The sequence below is a fragment of the Chelonoidis abingdonii genome, chromosome 9 (genome assembly GCF_003597395.2).
Source record: "Chelonoidis abingdonii isolate Lonesome George chromosome 9, CheloAbing_2.0, whole genome shotgun sequence".
Classification (NCBI taxonomy): Eukaryota; Metazoa; Chordata; order Testudines; family Testudinidae; genus Chelonoidis; species Chelonoidis abingdonii.
This window is the reverse complement of record NC_133777.1, coordinates 77,944,869-77,965,607: the sequence shown is the minus strand read 5'-3', so window position 1 is coordinate 77,965,607 and position 20,739 is coordinate 77,944,869. Positions and strand designations below refer to the sequence as shown.

Below are 20,739 nucleotides of genomic sequence, written 5' to 3'. Positions count from 1 at the left end.
CTGAGCTGAGCTTTTAACTGGTCTATACCGTGCCACAATTCCATGTCCCATTACGGCAGGAGAAGAGAACAATTAAAGCCGTCTCTGACGTTTGTTGAACCTTTGTGGTTTTAAAATTCCGAGCAGGTTCGCCTCCGGATTTTTGTTGCTATTGATAAGCATGTATACCCCCTGAATCCTTTATTTTGTCTGTTTGTTCATCAGTTTATCTGGCTCCCCTCAGCACATTAACTGAGTGCTTCCATTAGGGCCAGGTCCTGCAGTCTTTCCTCACTAGAGTATTCCCATTTGGGGCAAACCGGGATTAATGGTTATGTAGTTCTCACTCCGACCGCGCGGTGTGTTACTAGCTTACTTAGATGTTGTCCCATCCGCCTGTTCTGTCTCTTCCACTCTTCTTCGGCTCAGGGACTATGCCCTCTCCCATGGTGGGTGCTACCAGAACAAATAATAGAGAACAGCCGTATCTCCACATAGGAGAATGAGCAGTTGACCCCCTCTTTTTTACAGATGGTGGAACTGAGGCACACAGAGGTGATGTGACTCTTGCCACAGCCAAAAAAGTGAGCCAGTGGCAGAGCTGCAAATAGAATCCAGGTCTCCTGACTCCCATGTGCTCCTTCATCAGAACCCTTTTTCTTAGATGCCAATTAGTTGCAGATATCAGGATACAGGATGCTGCAGAAAGCTTTCGCAGGCTGATTGTGTCTTAAGAGTTTTGCACTAATTCTGCTATTTTCCTGAGTCTTGGGATGGCACCAGAGTTGGCAAGGAACACTCAGCAAGAGTGCTTCTCCTTGGCTGTCACCCCATCTGCCCTATCTTCCAGAGTACGTACCACGTGATGAATAAAGCCAAAATGCAATTAAGAAAAAAATCAGCCCCTGCCATTCAACTCTGAGGTGGGCTGTGCCTTATATTATAAAACTTGCATTTGTGGCACCATTCCTTTGTAGGAAGCTTGTGTCACTGTTGCTGTTATTTCTGCTAATGCGGCAGCCGGTTTTCTGGACGAAGATTACGCCTACACATAAGATGTTTGACATATCAAACTATTGGTGGAACAATAAGAGCCAATGTTTCCTCGAGCTTTGCAAATACTCTGCTTTCGGAAGGTCATCTTGTTTGTTTGTTTTCCATGGGCTTCATGTAGAGTATTTATCAAGGAGGGTTAGTTTTATCAGCTGGAGTTCTAGTACTGAGAAGCTTGCACTGAATATTTAGAGCTAAAGTCGGTCCTCAGTTACAATGCTGTAACCCTGCGTACTTGCACAGATGTAACCTCAACAAGTGCTACACCAACAGGTTTGGCTATGACTGAGAGCAAATGTTGCCCCTGCATGCATCTACCTTATCAGAAGATAAGAAATACTGTTCAGATAACATGAAACTGGTTCATTCCCAGAGATCTTCCCCAAAACTTGAACCAATCCAGTTTTGAGATTCATAAAGGTCTAAGCAGCTTTTCCCTGTATATTTTCTATTTTTGCACATCTCTGGCCTACCGCACCTGGGAACAGGAGTGCTGAGACACCTTGAGACAGGGATCTTCCCACAATACTTGCAGTCCAGTTTTGCAGAGAGGTTAAAATATCTGTGCTTTTAAATAAAGGGCCAAGAGTTTTTTCCCAGCTGCAGTGCATGATGATGCTCTTGCTACACTGAAGTTTCCCAATATTTTTTTCAACTCTGTAGTTCATATTCAGTAGCCAGGAAGATCTTATTGTATCTTCTAGAGCTGTCTGTTTCCAGTGTCAGTGATCAGACAGGAAGAATTATGCAGTGCCTTGTTAATCTAAGCCCAAGAATAGCAACAGTGAGTCTCCAAGAAGATATGCAAGATAATAATTGGGGAATCAAATTCCAGGCACTGTAGCTTTAATAAGGCACAAGGGCTCTGCACTCATAGCAAAGGGACTAACTTTGGAAAGGTTCCTTCTATTAGTTTCACTCTTCAAGTTTAGTCCAATCAGGCCTTGTTTCCACTCAGGGCTGGGTGCAGCACTTTGGAACTCTGCTTAATTTGGAATCATTATTCCATTTGCTGGGAGCAGTTCCGGAATAATTTCCCTCCACCTACGTTCAGCCCACGCTGGCTGGCTGGCTCGGTTGGCTTTCATGCTAAAGAACCACCTTGAACAGGAAACGCCTTGGCAGCTTGCGTCCTTGAGCTCGGAAGTGAGTTGGAGGAGCTGCAAGTGGAAATAAAGATCTGACTGGATGCCAGGTTTAGGATTAGGTTGATTAGTCAGTTCCTGTCTTCCAGCCTGAAAGGAAAAGAGAAGTTAAGGACTTTTTGGTTTTGTTTTAATCCTCTACTGTACAATGTTGAGCGACAAAGCTAAGCATGAGAGAAAGCAAATGCCTGCTACCTCCTGAGTGAAACCACATCCCATTAGTAGTCTGACCTACATACTTACAGTTAACCATTCCTGTAGACACCTTCCCTCTCCCCCAGAGATCACAATCTTAGACAGACAAGAGTTGGGATTCAGGGTCAGGTGAAGAGACTTAGTCTGGTGATTGGTGAGACGTTTCTGGTGCAATGGGAAGATGCTGGAGGATCTTGTGAATAACTGATTTGATATTTAGAGGCAGCATGATTCCATGGGTAGTGTACTGACCTGGGAGTCAGGAGACAATGGGTTAGATTCACTGCCCTTTTTCTGGACCTTTTGAGCTGCAATCTGGCCACAACTGCAAGTTGAGAATTCCCCTAAACGAAGGAAATTGTAAGATGCTGCTGGACTGGAACCTGGGACCATGGGAGTTCTGAGCCACCGACTCATCCGCAACACCACTGGTTGCTTAGGTTGGGTTTCCCCTTGAGGACCCCATGAAACTGTGTTCTGCAGGAAATCCTGCCCAGCAGGATCTGAATGGTGGTCCCTCCCAGCTCACTGGTTGGCTGTTGCTAGTTTTTAAACCAGGAAGCCATCATGGGGAGCTGGCTGAGTAACCAAGCAGACTGTCTGCCTGCTTCCACTCCAGACCCTGCTTGCTGTAGACCCTAAACTCTAGCTTCCGAGCCTGGTTTGTTCTCGACTTTGCTATTTGCTTGCTGTCTGTAACCTGGCACCTGACCCGACTTCCTGATATCTTGACTCTTCTATTCACGTGCTGCCTTCAACTTGGTGCCTGACCCCCAACTTCCTGATATCCTGACCTACCTCGACGCTGACCTCACTACTCATTTTCTGACCACAACTTAGCAACTGACCAGTGCCCACAATCTGGCCCTGACAGGAATTCACATTTGGTGTAAAGCTGGCAGAGCTGGCTCCATAAACCATCTACCATCCCCCCCTCGGTGCAGGGGTAGGGGCAAGGGTGGAGTTATGTTCCTGTTATTCCCAGGAGGCGTATCATCCTGGGAGTACCACAGCCAACTGTCATAAATTAGAGTAATCTTTAGGCTGATCTAATTTACATTAGGGCAGGGCTGGCTGAGGATCAGGAAGCCATAATCAGTTTCCTGAATGAGCTCGCCTGCCCCACACTGGGCCCATACCAAGCAGGTCTTGGTAGAGAAGAGACTGTACCCCCTTCACAGCTCTGAGCCACTGGGTGATCCTGTATGCATCTCTTCACCTCTCTGTGACTCAGTGTTCCTGTCTGCAAAATGGAAATAAGGATACTTCCCTTCCTTTGCAAAATGTTTTGAGATCCCTGCTCGCAAAATACTCCATGCGATAAGAACCAAGTGTTGTTGCTGTTCCTTAGTGCTCGTTCTGCTTGGATGCTGAGCAAGCGGGGATCAAAACCTGCCAACCCTAAGACTCCCTCAAGTAAGACATGGCCATTCCCCAGATGGAAGACCTCAGAGATTAAACATGGAGTGCTGGTGTTTCAGCAAGGGGCGAGCTTCCCTCTGAGTCAGAATTGATTCCTAGTCTTAGGGAGTGCAGCATGCTGTCTTTCTGCTCATTAAAGCTCTCATGGACCTTTACACAAGAGTAGGCATGCTTGTCTCAGTAGCTCAAGAAGTAGCCATATTCCAATAGAGAGAATTACATTCCACCCATGACTTTAATTGGATACGGCATTATCCCTGAGCTGGTCATGTTCATGCTGCTGAGAGCCATTGTTTATGCCAGTTTCAGTCTGCAGCAGAGTGTTGAGGCACCAGCCCTCTTCCTGGATCTCTTTCAACCTTCTCCAGCTTCTCCAGATCCACGAGGTCAGACCTCTTACCAGTTCCACCAGGGGAGTAAACTCTGTGCCCTGTCAGAACACTTCGGTAAGAATCCCCATGAAGGAGAACCTCACAGAAATTTTCTCCTACTCAGCTCCTCCTGGGGGGGGCGGGGGGGCGTGCAGTCTGACCTCTAGTTGCTTGAAGCACACCACTTAGTAATAGCCATTATGGATGTCGAATGTCGCCTGACTACTGAGCAGCCAGAGGCAAGGGCAGGTCTGTAGGCAGTGGTCTCTTGTCATTACAAACATGACTCATGCTAGATTAATGCACCCCACCCCCCCACCCCCTAAAAAAAGCAAGTCAGCCTTGTCTTGCTGTTGAGAGGGAGGTTCATGTCCTGACCTTCTAAGTATATTAAAGAACAACATGGAGAGTACCAAAGGCATGCAGAGTTTGCTAGTTGGTGGGGGCTGATCCAAAACCCAAGCAAGCTGGTGGGAGCCTTTCCATTGATTCAAAGGGGGTTTGAGTAACACCCCTGCTCATTTAGTTAATTAGAAGCAAGGGTCATAATTTTGTCAGAAAGTTAATAAACTGGGACTCAATCATTAACGGTCAAGAAAACATTATTAAAGAACAGTCTGGCCAGGAGACACAATTAACCTTGAAATTAGAAAACTATCCAATGGATGAAAAACACCTGCAGGCCATTCCGCTCAGTACCCAGTATCTGGATGGGCAAAACGGTTTGGATACATGGCACTTGACTCTCCACAGAGATTGTGGCTTGGAATTTTCTTCTCATAAAATCAGGCTTTGCCAGCTTGCCCCTCTATCTCTCAATACTTTTGCTTTCATCCCAAAGTCCTTGGAATAACATTCCCTCCCCAGTAATCTGAAGAATCTGGAAGTCACAAAAATTAATTTGAAAAGCTGCAGTTGTTCAACATCCCCGCGGACGGAGTCGTCTTTCAGTAGCTGGAGAGTTGAAGTAGCATTTGTACATTCAGTAGCCTTTTCTGGAAGGAAATAGATGAAATTCCAAATACCTTTGCCTCTTAATAGTATTTTTAAATGACTGACTTCCTGCACGAGGGTCTGTCCAGCTTTCACAGCTGGGTTATTTTATGGAGGAGTTTTCTACACTGGTGCTGGCCTGATGCACACAAGCCTTCTGTTAATTTCAATGGAATATGAAAGGGAAACAGGTTTGGTCCCTTAGGGTATGTGTACATTGCACACTGAGCCTGGGCTCTGAATCAGGTTTGAGCCCAAGCCCCCTCTCCATCCACACACAAATCAATCTGACTTAGGTCAGCAAGCACCCAGGCCTTAGGACCCTGCTGGGGGCTAGGGATCAGAGCCTGAGTCCCTCTGGGCACATCTACACAAAGATGAAAGACCCATGGCACGGCTGCGATTTGCCCAAGTCAACTGACTCAAACTCACTGGGCTTGGTCTGCAGGACTAAAAATTGCTGTGTGGATGTTCAGGCTCGACCCAAACTCTGGGACCGTCCGTCATTGCAGGGTCCCAGAGCTCAAGCTCCAGCCCGAACCCGAACATCTACTCAGCAATTTTTCAGCCCCAGAATTCTTACCCCAATGAGCCTGAGGGCTGAACCAGGCCAGCCTTGGGTCTTTGATCCCTGTGTAGACCTACTTTCTAAGACTCGGGTCCAGGCCCTGTCATTATGCAATGTGGACACGGGTCAAGCCACAGACCCGAGTCAGAAGGTCTGCACAGTGCAGTATGGATGCGTTAGCACGGCTCTGAGACCCAGGTCCCAGGTCTACCATGCAACGTGGATGCTCCAGCTCGGGCTTGGAAACACCGACTCCACAAGGCCAGGTCCCTCATAAGCCTCAGAACTGTGGGGTATTTGTTGACTGATGGAGGTTGATTTGTGGTTAACTCGTACGACGGCCTGATGCTAATCCCATCAGTGTCCAGGGAAGGACTTTGATGGGCTTTAGATCAGGCCTCAAATTAATAAACTGAGTCCCTGTATCCAGCCCTGGTGTATTGTGCCCAGACATGAGAGTATATATATCAGTCTGGGCACAGTACTGGAGCTCAGTGAGAGATTTCACCTAGTAAACCTACAGGGCTTTAGGCTGTGGCTGAAACAGCACTTTTCTGTCCATCCAAAAGGATGCTTGTGTTCAAAAGGCATATAGGCACATCCAGGCAGGTGGAAATTTAGCCCTGACAGGACTGTCGGAGAGCTAGCCCTGCACAGCATTCGCACACGTGCGCCTCACAAAGATTTTGAAAAGGGTTTTTGGTGTACCAGGCTCTTTTATCACCTGCTCTGTCTGCACCTTTGCAGCTTGACCTGCTTCCATCAAGACCAAGAGTTGCCAAGGCATCACTTGCCTTAGCTCCCTATGTTGCAGGCCTCAGAGCAGACAGGACATCCGGCTAGATGCTGAACACAGTCTTGATGTAGACGGAATAGAGGAAATGGCTGGAAGCTACTTTTCTGTTTCCGTGATGCTGGGTCTGCCAGGACCAAAATGGTCCCTGAAATAATTTAGAGCAGCCTATGGGCAACTCTAAATTGTGCTAGCTGGAATGTTCCCATAGGGGTCACACACCTGGCTGAAGATTGGGCAGAACACAGTCCACTCCATCTCCTCCTGCCCCTGACATCCCTTGACCCCTCCTTTCTGAGTCAGCCCTAAGAGTTGGGTTAAAGAATCCATCCAACATCTTCATTATGGAAGCCCACATAAACTAAAAAAATATATATTCTTTGACGCTTGCAAATCTTCAAACATGTTTCTGGAGCTCATAACCAACACAGAGATTTGTTTCCTTTTTGCCCAAGAAAGGTTTAGGAAATTATTTAGGAAAACTTAAAAAATACTAGGCAAAAATTGTGTTGCTGCACTTAGAAGGAGAAGTGAGAGTTAATGAAAGATGAGTGTTCTGAAATGGTTGGAGTTCTGAATACATTTCACTATTTACTGATTTCAGCAAGAATTTCTTGGACCCAGCTGCTAAACTGTCAGACTTCAATCAGGTGCAAGATGAGCAGCCTAGATAATAAAGTACAAGTCTTGTCTCATAAACCAGTAGTCTGTTTAAAGCCAGTAGTGTTTTGATTCTTTTTCACTCTGCAGCTGCCAATTTCAATAGCTTTGAAAGTGTAACACAGCAAGTCTGCAAGGTTCAAGGGGAGAAAGGAAAGCATGAGATTAGTTTATGGCTGGTTTGCAAGTCTCAGACAATCAAAGGGGATCAAATAGCTATTCTGTTCTATCAAGTTCTTATATTGTGCTTGCTGCTTTGGTATCTGGGTGTCTAGATCTGTCTAATCTACCAGCATCAATACTCTTTCAAAGGTTATGAAATGAGTGCTTAGACTTGAGTGTAATCTTTATTATAATGTAGTTGCTTTGAGTGGAGGAAACATTAATTTCCAAAATCCGAAATGACAAGATTGCTTCCTAGAACAGTTTCATTACTAATGCTATTTTAAAGTTTACATATATATTTTAAATGTAAAACACATTACAGTTTGTTTATATACACACATATATATAAATAAATGTAATGATGCCGTACATCTAAAATGTAACTTGTATTATTAATACCATATTAGATTATTATTGAAATAATTGTATGCATCTGATTGACTGTTTACTGTTTGCACTTCACTCAGCTTGGACAAGAAAAATGGGCTAGTAAGTGCCATTCTTTTCCTAGTCAGAATCTAGTCACTTTAGCATTCTGGCTCTTGTGCACTAGTACAATGCTCCAAGATTACGTTTAAACCCACATGAAAGCTCGTTTCATTGCAAGTTAATAGAAAAATTCCTAGCTGCTTTTACAGAAGAGAAATTTTGGAGATAAACTTCTGTGAGGATATGCCTTTAATATGTATCTTCTCCTGATATGCATCAGGTAGCAAATACCTTGTACGAGCATTGCTCATGTTGGTGAGAACTCATTCAGTCACAGTGGTTCTCTGTGACTCCTTTCACACAGCAAGCCTCTGAATGTGACCCCCACTTTATAAATGAAAAACACTTTTTTTATATATTTAAGACCATTATAAATGCTGGAGGCAAAGCGGGGTTTCCACTGGAGGCTGACAGCTTGCGACCCCCTGAGAGGTCCTGAGCCCTAGTTTGCGATTCCCCGTTCTGTCACTACTGATTGCAGTGGGATGACTGGATGCAGGAGTCCCCCCGTGTAAGTTAGAGTTGGGCCATCTAGCCTGGTACAGTTAGTATCTTTACAAGGACACCGTGTAGTCATTCTTCCTTCCGTTTCATTTGTAAACGGGTACTGCACAGCACTGCTCTTCCCCCCCATCCTTAATTTCCTGGCAGTGGAGTGACATAGAAAATGTCTTGATATTCAGAATCCAGAGGACTTTGATTCTTTAGAAATCAGATCCGAACAATTAAGGTAGCAAAACTTCAGCATTTCCAGTTTACATGACATTAATGTTAGATAATAGCAATTTTAATGTAATTAGAGATGCCTTCCCATGCTGAAATGCAGAATGTGCACAGTTTAGCTACTTCGTAACTCCTCAGCTAAAACGAAATACTTTATTTTTCCTTTAAACTCCCATCTGGTACAAGGCTACTGCATCTTGCAGTTGAAGTGGGCTGATACTGAATCACTGTGGGCCTATCTTTTAATTATGGAATTGCTTTCATTTCCTTCCATTGTATTTGATTCTTTCCAGCTTTAAAAGATTCCGGTAAGAGATCCATTAACAGCGACTGGAAAATTGAGCTTCCTGGTGAGTTTCAGATCGCAGGCACTACTGTCCGGTACGTGCGAAGGGGTCTATGGGAGAAAATGTCTGCCAAAGGACCAACTAAAATACCACTGCACTTGATGGTAACTTTATATCCTTTGTTTATGTTTCTTAAGTGATGCAACATAAAGGGTTTATATCCAAGCTCAAAGTTCAACTTATACTATTTGCTTCCTCCTCAGGGTTTTAAGGAAAATCTATTGCTTCTCCCCCTGATTTCTTTTGCAGGGTTACAGGGGCAACACTTACATCTCACTTAAGGTCTATTTTGTGTCAGCTTGCAATCTCCATAGAAGCTTCACAGTGGGATATACATTACATAATGAGACATAAAGACACTGGTACAGACCCAGTTTTCCAAGGACCTCTGTGTTTTGTGCACAGAACCATTTGCACTTGTAAAAGGACATTGGCTCAACTTCCTAGTTAACTGACGCCAGTGTATGTTTCTCTGTTTAAATGACCTTTTGCTCACACAGGTAATAAAAGATGCACATTTTGTGTATGTACAAAACACATGATCTGTGCAAATTGGGAACTGTGTATTGATTTACACACACAAATCATCTTGAATTATATATTGAATGGATTGAGACCTGTTACATTTCTTTGCTGTGGTTCAACATAGTCTTTCTGTTTGCACGGGATGTTATTTTATAAACAGTGAAGCAGTGGGAGTCAAGAGACCTCTTGGGTCAGGAGATTAGGAAGCTTTTCCCAGCTCTGTCACTGGCTCACTGTGTAGCTTTGGGCAAGTCATGTAATCTCTCTCTGACTTAGTTTCTCCATCTGTAAAATGGGAATAATAATACCCCTGCCTCCCATGGATGTTAATACGTAAATGTTTGCAAAGGGATAGAAGACACTATAAAAGCACAGCGTACTGTGAAGTATGCACTGTTTCCTCTAACTTCTATTTTCTGTCCATTTTAATTTTTCTAAGCACTGTTTCCTTTCTCTGACTTTCTTGCCAGGATCTTCCTGCCCCAGCCCTTCTTTTAGACGCTGCTAAAAATCAAACGGCTCTGCTTTTCCTCACCTAAATTTGTAGGGCCCCTTTTTAATCTGCTTTGCGCTGCTCTCATTTTCATTTTCATTGTACTGTTTGAAAAGCTCAGAGCTACCATGAACTTTTCACAAAAAGGTATAAGAATATTAACCCTTCCCTCTTCACCATGCTTTTCACATGCACCCCTCAAAATGCTTTTACAAAAGAAGGGAAGTGTCGTTATTCCCATTTTAGGGAAGAGGTGTGGAGTGACTTGCATGGGTCACACAGCAGGCCAGTGGCAAAGCTGAACTGAGATGATTCCTCCGTATTCAAAAGGGCACATTTGGGGATTCCTGCAATTCCCTAATATATTCATGAAACTCGTGGTTTGTGCATATAAAGCTAAACCTGTACAAAAGACTTGGGCTTATATTTTCTATTAGTGCTTTTTAAAAGTCAAATTTCCATGGTGACTTCTTCAACATTAAGAATGTCAGCTTCACAGTTTGGCTTAGATCCAGACTTTCCACCCTGAAACCAAACCTCTTACAAAGTAGCCTGTATATTACTGAAGAACTGTCTGTCCTCGGGGCACCATATAAAATATGAATTTGCATGAGCTCAGGTTTGTAAAAATGTTGTGTAAGATTCCTGTGCCTTTTGTGACTAGATCTGACTATTCCAAGGTTTTCCTTGGTTGAGGCTCACAGCAGTAGATTCTGGTGCTGTCATTTTGAAAACTTGAGCATGGCTGTGTATCTCTTTTTTTTTTTTTTTTTAATGGAAACAAAAAAACCAGCCACTTCCCCACAAATATCCAATAAAATAACAACAAAAAGGATTGTATTACTAGGAAGCTTCTCCATAAGCCCTATTCATTATACAGTAGAACCTCAGAGTTACAAACCCCTCAGGGATGGAGGTTGTTCATAACTCTGAAATGTTGGTAACTCTGAACAAAACATTAAGGTGGTTCTTTCAAAAGTTTACACAGAACATTGACTTCATACAGCTTTGAAACTTTACTATGCAGAAGAAAAATGCTGCTTTTAACCATCTTAATTTAAATGAAACTGCACAGAAACAGTTTCCTTACCTTGTCAAATTTTTTTTTTAAACTCCCTTTTTTTAAGTAGTTTACATTTAAACACAGTACTGTACTGTATTTGCTTTTTTTGTTGTTGTTGGCTCTGCTGCTGCCTGACTGTGTACTTCTTCTTCGAGTGCTTGCTCATGTCCATTCCAAGTAGATGTGTGTGCGCCATGTGCACGGTCGTTGGAAGGTTTTTCCACTAGCGGTATTCGTCAGGTCAGCTGTGGAGCTCCCTGGAGTCACCCCTTCATGGTGCTGTATATAGGCCCCTGCCGACGTGCCGCCTCTTCAGTTCCTTCTTACCGCCAGTGACGGTCCTTAGAGCAGCTCTCTTCTCTTGCTACAGCAAGCCAACAACTGTCTCTTGTATATATAATAGTTAAAAACTTAGTATTAGTTAGTTTTGAGTAGTTCGTAGTTAGTTAAGATACGTTTTAGTTGGGGACCCTCCCCCCCCTGTTTTCCCTCACAGGGACCGGGGCATGCCTTGGTCTCAGGAGTTCAAACTGTGTGGGTCCTGTCTGAAGCCAATGCCAAAGGGAAACCCACACAACTCCTGTTTGAAGTGTTTCAGGGAAGACCTTCAGACTGAAAAGTACAAAATCTGCAGAGGCTTCCACCCAAGGACTAAGAAGGAGGGGGAGTTTAAGCCCAGCCCTTTGGTGCGAAGTGCACTGGTCTCAGTAAGAGAGGTTGCAGCGCCAAGAAAGGACTTGGGCTCCAGGGACCCTCAGCACCACCATTCCTGACCTCTTCCAGTGTGAGTGCCCAGCATCGCTCCCTTTCTCCAGTGCCACACAAGAAGGAGACGATAGAGGTCACTCTCCCACTAGAGCAGTGGTGTGAGGAGGCGCTAGTGGGGTGCATCCCACGCCGGAACACCCTACTCCAGCTCCTACTCAGCCGGCACTGTCAACTCCGGCCTCACAGGGATGTCCATTGAGTCTGGTTCTCATGGAATTCCTGGTGCCAGAATGTTGGGTGGAGGAGTTAGACCTTCCCTCCATGCCGGACACCTTTGAGGTGGCTAGTGACCTTATAGTGATGATGGCGCAGTCCCCCACACAGGCACCAGTGACGGCACCACAGAGAGGCACCATGCCTTCTATGGGCAAGCCGGCAATGATGCGGCACCGCTCACCCACCCCTTGGCACCGCTTCCCAGCACCATCGCGCTCCGCACTGCCTTGGTCCCCGAGGTCAGAGTCCTCGTCAGACGCAGAGGCAGAGTCATACACCTCTCAGCGAAGCCAGCACCGCTCTCAGCACCATTCTTGGCACCGCTTCAGACAAGAGGGGAAGGGCAGACATTGCCTATGATGCCGTGGCCACCCAGTGGCAGGAGCCGGCTCAGTGGCCCTTCTGGACCCAGTAGGCCTATCACCAAGCCCAAGGGTCGGGGTCCAGATCCTTGTCAGTGGTATCAGAGGCACGGGCCCCTCCATCATCATCTGTAGCCCGGGAGCCTCTGCGAGGCCAAGAGATGGGCACACAGGCCAGCAATGAGACAGGGGCTGGCACTGAGACTGGCACGGGTCTGGAAGCTGGCACCGCTCCCAGCACCACGCAGGACATGTCGGCACAGGGGGATCTCCACAAGCTGGAGAGACAGGAAGACCCGGTGCTCCCACAGGCATCTTCTTCATCCTCCACAATGAGACAGAGGTGGGCATATCCACCACGCTGCTGCCATGGACAACAGAGCCCACCAGGAGTTGCTCAGAAGGGTGGCTCAGAATTTGGGCACGCAGGCAGAGATGTCGGAGGAGACTGACCCTACCATCAACACTCTGGTGCCTGAAGGTCCCTTGAGGGTGGCTTTGCCCCTCATTAAGACCATCCAGAACACTACTAAAGTGTTGTGGCAAATGCCCACCTCTCTTCCTCCCCGCAGCCAAAGGGGTGGAGAGGAAGTATTTTGTGCCTTCAAAAGGGTATGAGTGCCTTTTCACTCACTCTCAGTCTGGAACTCTGTGGTGGCGGCTGCCAACCGAAAGGAAAGGCAAGGACAACCGGGACTGACTCCTAAGTCCAAGGAGGCAAAGAAGCTGGATCTCTTTGGTAGGAAGGTTTATTCTACCATGGGGGCTCTAGCTTCACGTTGCCAACCACCAAGCAGTCTTTAGCCGCTACAGTTCTAACTCTTGCAACTCATTGTCCAAATTCAGGGAGCTACCGTCGGAGTTTGCTGCTGTCCTTGAGGAAGGCAAGGTTGTTGCGAAGCCTCCTTCCTTAGATTCGGCAGTCTCAGCAACCAGTACTATTTCAACAGCCGTAGTCAACAGCTCCTTCTCATGACTTCAGGTGTCGGAACTTCTGCATAAAATCCAGAAGACAATTCAAGACTTGCCTTTTGACTGCTTAGGGCTTTTCTAAGAGCAAACAGACTCTAAGCTCCACAGCCTTAAAGACTCACAGGAAACACTGAAGTCCCTGGGGCTTCAGGCACCAGCCCCCTAGAGGAAACATTTTAAGCTGCAGCCTAGCCCTTGCTTCTACCCTGCTCCCCCTAGAAAGGATTGTGCATCACTATTCACAGGCAATACAAAAGTGAAGTTCTATATAAACAGATAGGGTGGTGCCTGCTCCTCTCCCCTGTGCCAGGAAGCCCTCAAGCTGTGGGACTTCGACATTGCCTATTCGATACATCTGGAGGCATCATATCTCCCAGGTTCCCAGAACGAACTGGCCGATCATCTCAGCAGGTCATTTCAGAATCACAAGTGGTCCCTCCCCCCGGATGTCGTGACCAACTTTTTTGCAGAGGTGGGGATTTCCCCAGCTAGACCTGTTCCCAACACAGCGCAACGGGAAGTGTCAGCAGTTCTGTTCCTTCCTGAATCACAGCCCAGGCTTGCTGTATGCGTTCCTGTACTTCCCACTCGTTCACAAGGTCTTGCTGAAGGTCCAAAGAGAGAGAGCAACAGTGATGTTGAGAGCACCAGTATGACCACGTCAACACTGGTTCACCATGCTTCTAGACCTGTTGGTCGACACACCTATAACACTGCCCCTGGTTCCAGACTTGGTCACACAGGACCACGACCACCTCCAACATCCCAATCCAGAGTCTCTTCACCTCACAGCATGGAAACTCCTTGGAGCTTGGATGCTCAGACTCTGTTAGGGAGGTTCTCCTTGGCAGCAGGAAACCATCCATTTGAGCCACTTATATGGCTAAGTGGAAGAGATTCTCTACTTGGTCACTGCAAAAGGACACTCTGCCGTTCCAGTCCTCGGTTCCTTTCATCCTGGACTATTTACTGCACCTAAAACAGCAAGGCCTAGCAGTGTCGTCAAGAAAGGTGCACCTGGCCGCCCTCTCGGCTTTCCATCCCGGTTCTGCTATTTGCTAACCCCATGGTTTGCCGCTTTCTCAAAAGACTAGATAGACTGTACCCTCAAGTAAGACAGCCTATCCCCCCGTGAGATCTTAACCTGATGCTCTCAAGGCTGATGGGCCCTCCTTTTGAGCCCTTTCTCCTCTATCTTTCCTGGAAAGTGGCATTTCTAGTGGCTATAATTTCGGCCAGGAGGGTGTCTGAGCTTAAGCCTTGACACCCGAGCCCCCTTATGCTGTTTTTTATAAGGATGAAGTACAGTTGCGGCCACACCCAGCTTTCCTCCCAACGATAGTTTTGCAATTCCACATGACTCAGAACATTTTTCTTCTAGGGTTCTGCCCTAAGCTGCATGCTAGTAACCAGGAATGAATGCTCCACTCCCTGGATGTCAGACAAGCGTTAGTTTTTTACATTGAGTGGACAAAGCTGTTTAGAAATTCAACACAACTCTTCCTCACAATTGCTGAGTGACTGAGAGGGCTTCCAGTGTCATCCCAAAGGATCTCTTCATGGATCACGACCTGTATCAGGACGTGCTATGACCGAGCAAAGATACCTGCCCCAGCATTAACAGCACACTCCACAAGAGCACAAGCTTCCTCAGCATCATTCCTGCTGCAGGTGCCCAGTCAAGACATCTGCAGGGCAGCGACATGGTCATCAATCCACACCTTTCTGTTGCACTATGCCATTACTCAGCAGGCTAGAGATGAGTCTGCATTTGGCAGAGCGGTGCTGCAGTCTGCGACTCAGTGAACTCTGACCCCCCTTAGGAACTGTTCGGGAGTCACCTACTTGGAATCGAGCAAGCACTCAAAGAATCAAAAATGACTACTTACCTGTTCGTAACCATTTTTCTTCGAGATGTGTTGTTCATATCTGCCTGCCTCCCCTCTGTTGGAACATCTGGCAAGAAGGAACTGAAGAGGCGATGGGTCGGCGGGGACCTATATACACAGCCATGAAGGCACGACTCCAGGCAGCTCCACAGCTGACCCAACAAGTACCACTAGTAGAAAAACCTTCCAACTACTGTGCACGTGGCATGCACACACCTTCCTTTCATCACTGTTGTTCTTTGAGATGTGTTGCTCATTATCCATTCCAAGTAGGTAACTGTCTTGTCTGGTTCCAAATGAGATGTGTGGTTCATAACTCTGATGTCCGTAACTCTGAGGTTCTACTGTAATACAACCCGACTTTTCAGTCAGATATTAATAGGGGTGATTTTTTTCCTTTCTCTCCCGCTTCCCCAGATACGCTTTAAAGATGAGCGAGAGACCAGTATCGGACCATTAGAACAAACATGCAGCCCAAAGTCATTGGGAGAGTAATAAACAAAGCTCACGTAAAACAGCACGTAATTTATTTGAAACTCTTTTCTCAAGTCAAATATTAATCTTTTCCCCGAACTAGGATAGTGGTTTTAATTCTTTCAACACAAGAATGAAAAGGATGGTTACCAGTTACCTCGAAATAGAAAACTGTTATCTAACCAGTGGTCTCCAAACTTTTTTCATCATGCACCCCTATCAGTTAACCTGACGAAGGGGGGGAAGAAGAGTGCTTCTCTGCCGTGCACCCTCAAGGATCCTCTTGCGCACCCCACTTTGGAGACCACTGGTTGAAACAACGGTGGAACACACTTGACTGACAGAGCCAGAAGCCTTACTGAATCTATTACGACCTGCATTTGAAATCAATTTTACACACACACATGCACACACGCATATTATATGTGGCTATCAAATTGGTTTCATATGGACCCTTCGATTCACTCATTTTGTTTCCATACTGAGATAATAAGGATCTCATTTAAGGAGCTGTTTTTTAATACTTGGGGCGTTTCTCCAAATGTGTTACTGTAAGTGTATTTCTTGGATAAGTGAATGTTTGTGTAGCTAGGCCTATGCTAGACCTCCTTTTGGCAACAGAGGACAACCAAACCCTCCCGGAGCACAGAGATGCTTTAAACATGACTGTTTCTGTAGTGCAGTCGGATGAGCTGTTCATACCTCGCGTGCTTAAATAAAGTCAGGGCAGGACTTGAGTTCTCTGCTGACTGTTGCCTAATGTTTTGGATTCTGCAGAAAGCTTTGTAAATATGATGATCATGTGATCCATCGCGGGCTTACCTTTGGCTTCCAGCTAAGAATAAAACATGCCTTATACTGATAGATTTGAGTGCAATCTATTTCCTTTACAAAGAGAAGGTTACGGGGTGACTTGATTATAGTCTATAAGGAGGAAGAAATATTTAATAATGGACTCTTCAGTCTAGCAGAGAAAGGTCTAACATGACCTATGGCTAGAAATTGAAGCTAGACAAATTCAGACTAGAAATAAAGTGTCATTTTTTAACAGTAAGAATAATTAATCATTGGAACAGTTTACCAAAATGGCAGATTCTCCATCACTGACCATTTTTAAAGGAAGGTTGGCTATTTTTCTAAGAACTCTGCTCTAGGAATTATTGTGGGAAGTTCTATGGCCTGTGCTGTACAGGAGGCCTGTCTAGATTATCACAATGGTCCCATCTAGCCTGAGAATCTATGAAAAACGAAGTTTCCCCTGTAGCTAGGGCAAAAACTTCTTTTTGTTTCCCACTCCTCCTGGAAGATACTTTTCTGTCCGGACTTATTTACTGTGGAGATCAACTAAAAGGTGCAGAGTGCCTGCTGCTCTTACAGTGCTCATTGTACAGACTTATAGGGAGTCAATTGCCACAACTCAGATGAAACCGGGCAAAATTTTTCAGACAGTTTATTCATTGAAGTGCAGTTTTGAGTTGACTGAAACTATTAGCAAATAGTTTTGGCTGGAAAAAAAAATTGACAAAAATCGAAACATTTTGCTTCAATTTTATTAAAATAAAACTTTTCATTTTGAAATATAGTTGGATTTATTTTGAAAAAAATACAAAACAAAAAGATGGAAATAAAAAATGGAAAAAACAAAAACAATTGTTTCAGGTCAACCGTCAATGAAATTTGGGGGAGATTTTTTGTTTCAGCTACTGAACCAAAATATCAATTATTCAGACAGCTCTAAACTCAAGTCCAGGCTTCCAGCACGTGTACTGTCATTTTATGCCCCATCCCAGGTCATGGGTGCTTATAAACCTTATTTGATTGGGGGTTTTTAGCGGGTTGAAAGTGTGTTTCCAGAGCAATGAAGAGTCAGAAAGGCGCATACCTGTGGGTGCCTGGAGGGTTCCTGTTCAAATTACTGTTCTAATGCTACTGGGGTTATGTTGTAATAGTAATTATATCTGTTTTTAAAAATCACAGAGGCCACATCCTCAGCTGGGGTAAATTGGCATAGGTCCTTTGACTTCAAAGGAGATACTCCAATTTACCCCCACTGAGGATCTTGGCCAGAAAATAGATGTGCTCCAAAGTCAGCTAGTAAAGCCCTCCCATCTATTTGTTACATAGCACAGTAATTCAGATAAAAGATGCAGTGGGTCTGTTTCTTATCTCTCACAGGTTTTACACCAATGGGGCCCCTTTTACCAGAGTTACTCAGTGAAAGTGAGAGCCAAATCTGACCCAGTGTGTAAATCCAAGTAGAATCGGAACTCCATACCCACTATGACTAATAATGAGACACCCTTTTTCAGCCCTCCTTTCATTTATAGTGGTCCCTTTTCGCGAATTTCACAGAGTAGAGAGGCTGGAGAGGTCATAAGTGAGTCTGTTAGAAGCAGGTTTCACACCTCAGCATCACTGCCGTGGCGGCATGGGGAGGGAAGAACTTATATGGAACCACTGATATCAGTGCCTGATGTGAAAAAGCCCAGTGTCATCTTTCTTTCTTCAGAAAATACCGGTGTGTAGGGAGAGACAATCACATCCCATTAGTGGGGTTTGTCAGTTAGCTCAGGACAGACTCGTTCTTGTCAGCATAATTTCCCATGGTGATGATTTGACTTGTTTATTGATTACGCTGTTAAACGTGCCTCTCTGCAGCATTAATAAATTCTCGTGCCATTAAAGTGTGAAGTGATACGATGTTAAACTCAAAAACCACCTCTGTCTCCCAACCCACTCATCCTCCCAGAAGGTTGAATAAATAGATCAGCCTGGCAACAAGCCTGACTTCCCAAAACAACTTAAGGCACGTATGATGAATGGTATCTTAATTCCATGCAATCATTAACTTAATTAGTTACTTTATGAGCGTCAATCTGATTTAATGTTTCCTGCTGGTGAATTAATTCTGTTTTGAAGCCAACTCATCACATCTGACACCAAAAAAAGCGAATGCCAAATTTTTCAAAATTGAGTACTTCACGTTAGACACCGAAGCCTGGTTTTGGACACCTCCATAAGTTGCTTGATTTTTCAGAAGCTCTGAGCACCAGCTGTCGTGGATTTCCTTTGTGTCAGCACCTCTGAAGATCAGGCCACTTTGACTGTAGTGCCTAAACAAGGATTTGGGGCCTTTCTTGAAGCACTCGCCTTTGAATGTGTTGGCCTGAGACAGCATTGCTTGCTTTGCCATCTCTGCACTCTGTTGGCTTTTCCAGTTCAGTGTATTGTAACAGCCTTTCCTCTGCTGCTCCACCAGGTGCTGTTATTTCACGACCAGAATTATGGAATTCATTACGAATACACCATTCCTGTCAACTATACTGCCGAAAACAGAAGCGAGCCAGAAAAACAACAGGATTCTTTGTACATCTGGACACACAGCGGATGGGAAGGATGCAGTGTGCAGTGTGGAGGAGGTAAGGCCATTTGGGAATGTGGTGGGATTGTTTTGTACAGTGTTTGCCAAGGCAGGCAATAAAGAGAGGTGAATGCAGAACACAGGCTGCAGCGCTGCCAAAGCACAGACATCACGAGGAAGGCTAAGCTACGGAAATGGCTGTTGGCATGGCAATTGGGTGAAACGAAAGCTCGCTTTCACCAGATCTGCGAGTTAGCAGCAGCCGTGCAGTCTATACTCGGTCAGTGTTCTGGCAGGGCTGCTGCTTTGTCGGTTCATTACTATGCAGTGGAACTGCACCTGGTTTAGTGCTTCACGGATGGCTCAAGGCACTTATATGCAGCCCCATATCTCAAAGCTCAGTCAGATGCTTGGAGCAGAGTTTTCACAGGCATGCAGGCATATTTGCTGAAAGAAACTTCCTTCTCTGAGGATGAAGTAGGAGCCGTCGCACTGTGACAATTTGCTGTAGATTGCATCAGAAACCCTTAACCAGCTAACCACCTTAGCACCCTGCAGATCACACTTTTCAGTTGATTTTTCCTGGGGCATTCTGGGATTGATTCACGAAGCCAGAGGAGAACTTGATCCCCACAGAAGACAGTTAATGCTGCATCTGCCACTATATGTTGGCTTTCCGTATATGGGAGAGGCAGCTTTAATTCTCTCTAGGGAATCAGGTCACACCCTGGCCAAGCTCCTTTTACGACTAGCACTGAGTGGTTGGTGCCAGCTCCAGCAATTCATCCCATCATGAAGATACTACAAAGGAGTTAGAGTGCTCGGGTTAAAAGCCTCACTCCTTGTCAGGTTTGCCACCCCCAGGATCCTCCAACTTCACTACACTAAATGCCTGTGGTTTTTTTCCCCTTATAAAAATTGACTTGTTTGCTTTCCTTTTACAATAACAATTTTTCCCAGTTATTGAGCCCTCACGAGAGCGAATCTTAAACCTGTTGACAGGGTCTTAGGTACAATAGCCCTTCCACACAATTAGGGGCTCAAATATCACCTGGCAGTATGGGTCCCACCATCAGTAGGCTCGTATATGTCAGTTCTTAAAGACTTTGATTTTCAGACACTTTCCAGTACTTGTTCTTGATGAGAAGGTCTTCTTCCCTTTGCAACTCACTTATGGTTCTAAAAGTGATCAGGGACTTAATTCACACTGGACTTTCCAGTGACAGGTCATAATGGGTTTTTTTTTGTTGTTGATTGGTCATATATCACGAGCAGGAGCGGCACCAGGGTTTCTGGCGCCCTAGGCAGAATTCGGGGGGCGGCATTTTGTGTGCTCCCCATGGGGCGTGTGGGAGCTTCTGGTTCCACTCCCATCGCGCCACCAAAGAAGGACCCTCCGCTGAAATGCCACACGCGACAGCAGCAGTCATTGAGCTGCTCAGTTCCCTGCCACTGTTTTCCATGCCACGTCGACAGAAGCTCCTCCTTCGGTGGCACGATGGGAGCGGAACCAGAAGCTTCCATGCGCCCCGTGGGGAGCGCAGAAAATGCCGCCCCCTGAATCCTGGCGCCCTAGGTGACCACCTAGGGTCACCTAATGGAAGCGCTGGCCCTGATCACGAGCATTCGGTTTGTCAAGGATATAAAACAGCCAGACTTAAGGTTGTAATGGGAGACGCTTGAGGAATTTCCCCCAAATAAATATCAATAGGG

General features: G+C 45.5%; 1 protein-coding gene across 1 annotated transcript in view; it reads left to right on the top strand.

The window, feature by feature from the left end:
* The window catches only part of ADAMTS17 (ADAM metallopeptidase with thrombospondin type 1 motif 17), a 281,647-nt gene that overhangs the window by 199,620 nt on the left and 61,288 nt on the right, over positions 1–20,739 (top strand). Inside the window, exons 16-17 of the mRNA XM_075069708.1 lie at positions 8,850–9,007; positions 18,925–19,084. Coding sequence (XP_074925809.1) covers positions 8,850–9,007; positions 18,925–19,084 — 318 coding nt within the window. The remainder of the gene's footprint in view (positions 1–8,849; positions 9,008–18,924; positions 19,085–20,739) is intronic.